This window comes from Budorcas taxicolor, chromosome 16, assembly GCF_023091745.1.
Source record: "Budorcas taxicolor isolate Tak-1 chromosome 16, Takin1.1, whole genome shotgun sequence".
In the NCBI taxonomy this organism is placed as follows: domain Eukaryota; kingdom Metazoa; phylum Chordata; class Mammalia; order Artiodactyla; family Bovidae; genus Budorcas; species Budorcas taxicolor.
The window spans coordinates 52,089,504-52,096,229 of NC_068925.1; the positions used below are offsets into that span (position 1 = coordinate 52,089,504).

General features: G+C 64.0%; 1 protein-coding gene across 1 annotated transcript; it reads right to left on the bottom strand.

Annotated features, from left to right (window-relative positions):
* Positions 1–991: 991 nt before the first annotated feature.
* Positions 992–6,175, bottom strand: SCNN1D (sodium channel epithelial 1 subunit delta). The gene is made up of 11 exons (XM_052654085.1): positions 6,140–6,175; positions 4,129–4,508; positions 3,392–3,599; positions 3,135–3,316; positions 2,646–2,970; positions 2,441–2,539; positions 2,090–2,207; positions 1,909–1,987; positions 1,775–1,832; positions 1,370–1,612; positions 992–1,288 (listed from the first exon to the last, which is right to left on the bottom strand). Exons 1-11 carry the CDS (start codon positions 6,173–6,175, stop codon positions 992–994), a joined length of 2,025 nt encoding a protein of 674 aa, XP_052510045.1.
* Positions 6,176–6,726: the final 551 nt, after the last annotated feature.

A 6,726-nucleotide genomic window follows, 5' to 3' on the forward strand; every position in this document is an offset into this window, starting at 1 on the left:
TGCCTCACCTCACCCGCCTCACTCCGCTCTGTCTCGACTGGGGTCGGGGGTCACCTGCCTTCCCCAAGGGGTGGCCCTGCGTGGGACAGCACCAGTGGTGCCCTCAAAGGGTGCAGTAAGCTGGAACCTGGGGGCCTGCCTGATAGAAACCCGGGCTCCACTGATTAAAATCAGTTCTTGATACTCCACTCTCTGGCTGCCCTGCCATTTTCTAGGGTGGACACTAACTGGCGAGGATGGTCTGGCCCTAGCCTTGTCCCCTAGGCAAACTCTGCCCCGTGTCCCCTGCCCCACAACCCCCACAGCATCTGTGACTGAGAATGTGGCAGTACGATCTGGTTGGAGGTTTTCAGCTCACTCGGGACGGGGAGGGCAGCAGAAAACACCCTAGCCACCAGGTGAAATCATTTTATTGCAAAGTGGCCCCAGGTCACTGAGTGCCTGGCCCTGGCCCTGCCCTTCCTCCCATTGGCCCCAAGCTGAGTGAGGCTCTGCCTGATGCCTGCACACACCTACATGTAGGTGCAGACAGACCTGCTGACACAGAAACATGCGGACATATGACACTGGCACCAAATAGACACACTCCCATGTGGAGCGCCCCGCCACACATGGGCACATACTCCTCCACTTGGGCAGATGCTCCATCACAACCAGAACACGGGAATCCAGAGTGGTGGGGATGCTCCCTTATTCCCCGCCTGCCCTGCACCTCCTTGAGACCTGTGAGGCCACCGCTGGGCAGGGCAGGGTGGCTTGGCTAACGAGAAGCCCTTCTGTGCCCTGTGCTTGGCGGTGAGCACCCCTGAGCTCTGGTGCTGCTGCTTCCTGGGCCCCAGGTTTGGCTTGGTTGGCCCAGGAAGCCCCATGGGGCTTGACCGGCCCGCCCTAGGCAGTCAGGAGAGCCCACCGCTGTCACTGCTCCCAGGATCAGGCCAGGTTCAGACTGGTTCAGGTGTCAGGGGTCTCTGGGGCCCATGCTTGGCTGAACTCAGCCGAGACTCCTGCTGAAGTCCCGGCAGCATCGTGGGAGGTGAAGGCAGCTGGGCCCCAGGGCATTCGACGTTGTGCCTGCAGCCACTGGTCCACTGGCTGGCCTCTGGCTTGGAGGGGGCACCCTTGTGGCCGCCCTGGGCTGGCCCTGAGACCCGCGGAGCCAGCGGCAGCACAGCAGTAGGGCGAGGGCCATGGCGTCCAGCAGCAGCTCTAGCACCTCCACGACCGAGAGGACCGAGGAGCCGAACCACAGGCTCCAGAGGCTGCCCATGGCTGAGAGCAGCTGTGGCACCTGCAGGTATAGGCAGTGGTGAGCAGAGGCCTGGGTGCTGGCCCTGCCCCTCTCCCGGCCCTGGCCCAGGAGGCAGCTCACCGAGTAGACCGGCGTCTCATCCACCGTGCGGTAGTTGAGCTCCTGATAGAAAATGTTCACCTTGGCCAGGCTGATCCTGGGGCAGGGTGCAGGTGAGAGGGGCTGAGCCCCAGACCTGCGGGTGGGGCCCTCTGTGCAGGCCCTGGAGGGCGAGGGCAGGGACAGCGGCCAGGATTTGATAGAGGCAGAAGGTGGCCATGGGTTCCATCGGCTCGGCTCACCCAGCACAGCCAGGACCCAGTCCTGCACACACAAAACTTGCTGTGGCCGCGGCTCCTCCTGGCCCTCGGGCGCTGCAGGGTGGTGTGAGGGCAGGACTGTGGGGACAGAGGCCAGTCCCGGGAGGGCTATCTGCCCACGATCTCCCTACTTGTCCATCCCTCACCTCCCCCTTTGGAGACTCACGGCTGATGTGGAGGAAGGCCATCTGGAGGTCCCGGCAGAAAGCTTGTACGAAGACTCTCTGGGAGAGACAGCCCCGTCACATCCCTGTGTGCTGGCCCCGGGCAGACCAAACGGAGCCCAGCACATCCCCTCACCTGCAAGGCCGCGGGCATCGGGTGGTGCAGGGAAGCTGGTGGGTCTTCAGTTTCTGGTAGAGGCGATGGAAGCAGTGACCTGGGGAGACAGTCACGGGTGAACCTATGAGAAGCGACCCATGGGCGGTGGGGAGGTCTGCTGTTGTCCAAACAGGCTGGTAGGGCAGGGTGGGGAGCTCACCCCAGGCTGGGTGCCGCATGTAGCTGCAGTACTCGGCCCCCACCGGCAGAGGGTAGAAGAAGTAGCCGCAGGAGCAGGTCTCCACCATCAGATGCTGAAAGCAGGAGGCCAGACATGCCTAGGGGGACAGTGGGGGCCGAAGCTGGGGGTCTGGCGCAGCCGCCCCTCTCCCTGGCCTGCCTGCCTCCCCTCCTTCCCACTGGCCGGTTCCCCCACCCACTGCCAGCGTCCCTTGGGGTCTCCTTGCCTTAGCCTCCCCACCCACTCCCCAGCCCCCTCTCTGGGCCCCTGCCCCGCCTCCCCACCCTCCACGCCCAGACTCGCCTCCCCACCCTCCACGCCCAGACTCACCTGCCTGGTGTAGGAGGTGTTGTACAGTAGCTGCACGTCCATGCTGCCTGTACTGTCCATGCACTGCCCATAGGGGCTCCCGAGCCGGTGCACCTCGTCCTGGGGGAAGGGGGGGCTACTCAGTCCTGCTGCCTCGAGCTGGAGGTCCTGCATGCCCCCAGGGTTGGAAACAGAGGCCGAGAGCCTGGAGGCAGGGACGGCCCACCTCACGGATGTCAATGGTGGTCTCCGTCCCTGGCCGGATGCTGAAGCCCTGGTGCTCCAGGAAGGGTGTGTGGTCTTGTGGGTGGATCATGACCTTGATGCCGGCCTTCGTGGACAGCAGAGGGAGGTGGTCCTGCTGCTCAGCCCTGAGGACCAGGCTGATCCCTGGGGGAGGCCAGGGGTGAGGCCAGGTCGGCCTGGACACCCCACCCGCACCCAGTCCCGGCTGGCACTCACTGTGGGTGACGCCCGGCCGTTGTGCGGCCCAGACACCGTTGAAGGTGTAGCAGCTGCCGTAGGTGGGGTGGTGGGATGTCTGGAAGTGCCTGGAACCAGGGGCCATGCTCAGACAAGCACACACCCTCCACCCATCACCCTGGGGTTGGGTGTGTGGCCTGGGGTTGTGGGGAGGGGAGCACAGCTGGAGGAAGCCACGGGGCCGGCAGACCACTGGGTGGGGTGGGGGGAGCAGACACTGGTCTGTACTCACCGGGCATGGCAGTCCCGGTCGTCGTAGCGGCAGGAGAAGACAAAGTGGCTGCCGTGGCTGTCCTCGTGAGCAGCGGGCAGCAGGGCCAGGATGTTTATGTAGTGGAAGCGGTACCACTCCTGGGCGGCCACCACACCGGAGGAGAAGGCCCGCTGAACACAGTCGCCGCCAGTGCTGTTACACTGTGGGGCATGGGGTCAGTGTGGGTGCAACTGGCCTGCCCGAGTCCCAGGCAGACCCCCGGGCTGGACACTCACCAGTTCGAAGCCCACTCTGTTCTGGCCGTCCAAGGGCCTCAGCCTCTGGAGGTGGATCCTACGGTCCAGCTGGAAGGCAGGCTCTGGACCTGGGACCTCGGCCCCCGGGGCATCCCTGCTGTCGCTAAAGTTGAACCGATACAGGGAGTAGATGTTCTCCCGGGCAAAGTCATCCAGAACCCGCAGATGGTGGCGGGCTAAGTGTGGCCTGGGGGCAGGGCGAGGGGGCTCAGAGTCAGAGCCAGGCCCCCTTAGCACAGGCACTTTGGAGAGAGTCAAGCTGGCCCCAGGCACTGACCCCGAAGTTGCAGACAGGATAGGAGCCCCCCACCCCCTGCCATCCTCAGAAGCCTAGTAGGCGGTTCTGAATACAGAGCTGGGGCTGCAGAGGGAAGTCAGACCCCTGGCCTGGCCTGCCTCCCACCCCCAGGACCCCATCCTCCTCTGGCTCACTCACAGCCCTTCCCTGTCTTTGCTCCGCTGACTCCACACTGCAGTGTTACCCTGCTTCCGTCTCCTGGGCACCTGCTCTCCTGGAAAGCCTCTGGCTCTCCTCCCCTCCCCTTCCTGGGCTGCCTAACTCCTGAAGGTCCTTCCAGCCTGGCACTGGTCACAGTAACACTCAGCTTATTCTTCTTGTCCTTTAGCCCTGCCTCTGGGGCACAGAGCAGAAAGAGGTGGGTTGTCCTGCTGTGACCGCACCAGGGGAGGGGCCCCCAGGCTGGACCAGCCCTCACCGGTGTGGGTTCATGTCACACAGAGTGACCGATGGGAAGAGCTTGCGCTCCGAGTGCACGGACACCGTCATGATGACCGGGTAACGCCAGTACTGCTCGAAGAGGAGTGCGAACTGCCAGTAGAGCACGCCCAGGGCTCCTGCCAGCAGCAGCCCCCAGGAGGCTGTCTTGAGGCGGTTCTGGCTGGAGCAAACAAGGCGGATGGTGCCGTGGATAGTGGAGTTGGTGCAGAAGAAGGTGACCAGCTCCCTGAAGGAGGTGTGCAGTTCTACCAGCCTCTCTCCATGTTCCTCCTCAGGCAGTGTCGGTGGGGATGCCTGGGGGCACGTCCAGGTTCCTGGCCCCTCTCCCACTGTTTGGCCCGTGCCTTCAGCCTGCATCTGAGAAGCGAGACTCAGTGGGGCTCCAGCCCGCCACCTGGCCTGACCCCACCCAGGTCTCCCCACCCGGGCCATCAGCCTTCCATTCTCCATGACTGGGAATTCCCGGAATTGTCACATCCCTCAGCCACCAGTGGCCTAGCCTGGCTTGCTGACACTTGAGAAAAACCCAATCAGAAGCTGGTCCATAACTTGGGACCAACTCTGTTGCCCCCACTCCCATGGCAACAAGCGGGACACCAGGCAGCCTCCACAGGCGTGTCTCATGGCCAGAGCCGAGCCTGGGTGGCGGCGCAGGGACAGCAGGGGACATAGGCTCTAGGCTGCGCCAGGCCTTGTTTGAAGGTGGCTCGAGGCTGGAGGCTTGGGTGGGTCTCTGCTGCCATCTGCCAAGTGGGGCAGGGGCCTCTGGTGAGGGACAACCAGGTGACCTGCTCTGAGTGGGCCTAGGGCCCAGCATTGGGGGTTGACTGAACCCTGGGCCCCAACAGCTTCCAACAACCCTCCGTGGCCAGCATGGCCATGCTGGATTGGGGCCAATGGAGCCACACAAGTCCAGCCACATCTGAGCCAAGGCTCAGGCTTGTAGCCTGTTGGGCACTGTGGGCCTGTGTGGGGGTGTTGTCCACGGAGCTGAGTCTGGGGATGCTCCGTTTGTGGGCCTTGGGCTCCCAGAAAGTAGGCAGCAGTCTGGCCAGACATGGTGGGGACCTGAGGCCTGCCTGGCCCTACTCCCACCTGGAGGCTCTAGCATCCTGGGACCTTGGTCCCTCAGTGCACAGGGCCGTGGGGCCCTGACCAGGTCAGGCAGGCTGGCTGGCCCGGGACATGCACTGAGTCACTGCCTGGGCTTCCTACAGACTTTCCAGAGTGTCCCCATCTTGGTCTGAATCATTAGGCCTCTCGCACCTGGGGTGTAGCCTCCTGGGTTCTGGCCCCTCTAGGCAACTGGGCCTGGGCCGATGCCTGGGGAGGGCCTGAGCCAAGAAAGGGCCTGGTGTGTCTCAGCCAGCACATGCTGGCCTGGACCCCCAGTGCCCACCAGCTGCCTGGGGCCCAGGTAGGAGGTGGGGGTGGTCAGCCCAGGCCTCAGGTTTGTGGAGGCGGCCAGGCCAGGAGAATGTGCCAGCATGGGTGCTGCTGGTGGGCCCCCTGTGGCACAGAGTGCTGCCCACACAGGTGTCCTGTGACCACATGGAACCCTCACAGGGCAGCAGGACCTTCAGCTTCGTGATACAGGCGAGGGAAAAGGGTGTCCAGAAGGTTCTTTCCAACTCCAGTAACCATGTTTCCAGACTGGCCACCTCCCACCCTGGCTGGGACTGCCAGGCAGGAGGAGGGTGGCTTCCTGAGATGGGGGGGGGGTTCCCTGACACCTGAGAGCCACGGCAGGAGTGGGGGTGCACCACTCCTTCACGCAGTACACGCACGCACACAGCTGTGCACAGACACACACACTCCTCCTCTCACACACAGCAAGCCCTCTGTCAGTGGGGGTGCATGACAAAGGCATGGATGGGAGCCTCTGCCCTTGCCCCACCTGTGCCTGTGCTCCAGACGACATGGGGGACACGGCCCCTCCACCTCAAGCCAGGGAGACCCCGGTGATGGCCCGCCCTGATGCCCGGTACCTCGAGGCTGCACCCTCCCTGTGCGTGGGCATCCATCCTCTGGTGCTGGCAGCTGCAACAGCGGTGACTGTGGCAGTTCTAGCCCGTGACAAAGTGGGCTGTGGCCCGAGGCTGGCCAAGCAGCCTCCTGTTTATAACAGGCTGGGCGTGGGGCGAGGTAGTGGGGTGGAGCCTGCCAGGGAAAGCCACATCTGCTCTGGTCCCGGAAGGGGAAGCCTTTGGGGCAGGGATGGGGGTCCTTCACCTCAGTGAGGCTCTCTTGCCCACGTTCCTGGAAGTGAGGTCTGGGGGCCTGGCCCTGGCAGCGGTTGAGGGGCTCCAGGTTTCTGGAAGGTGAGGAGGGACCCCACTCTGGTAGACCCTGGGGTGCCTGGGCCCCCTCCCCTGTCCACTCTCCTCCTGCCTGGCCTGGGAGAATGCTTGCTCCCCTCCACCTGCCCAGCTCTAACCACAGGTGTTTGTGGCCAGGGGTCCCTGGGCAGGGACCTCCACTCCCAGAATACGGGTGTCCCCTGGTGCTGGCTGCCCAGCCCCTGGGACAGGCACCTACTGTGGGAGTGAGTGCCTCTCCCGGGAGGCACAGAGAC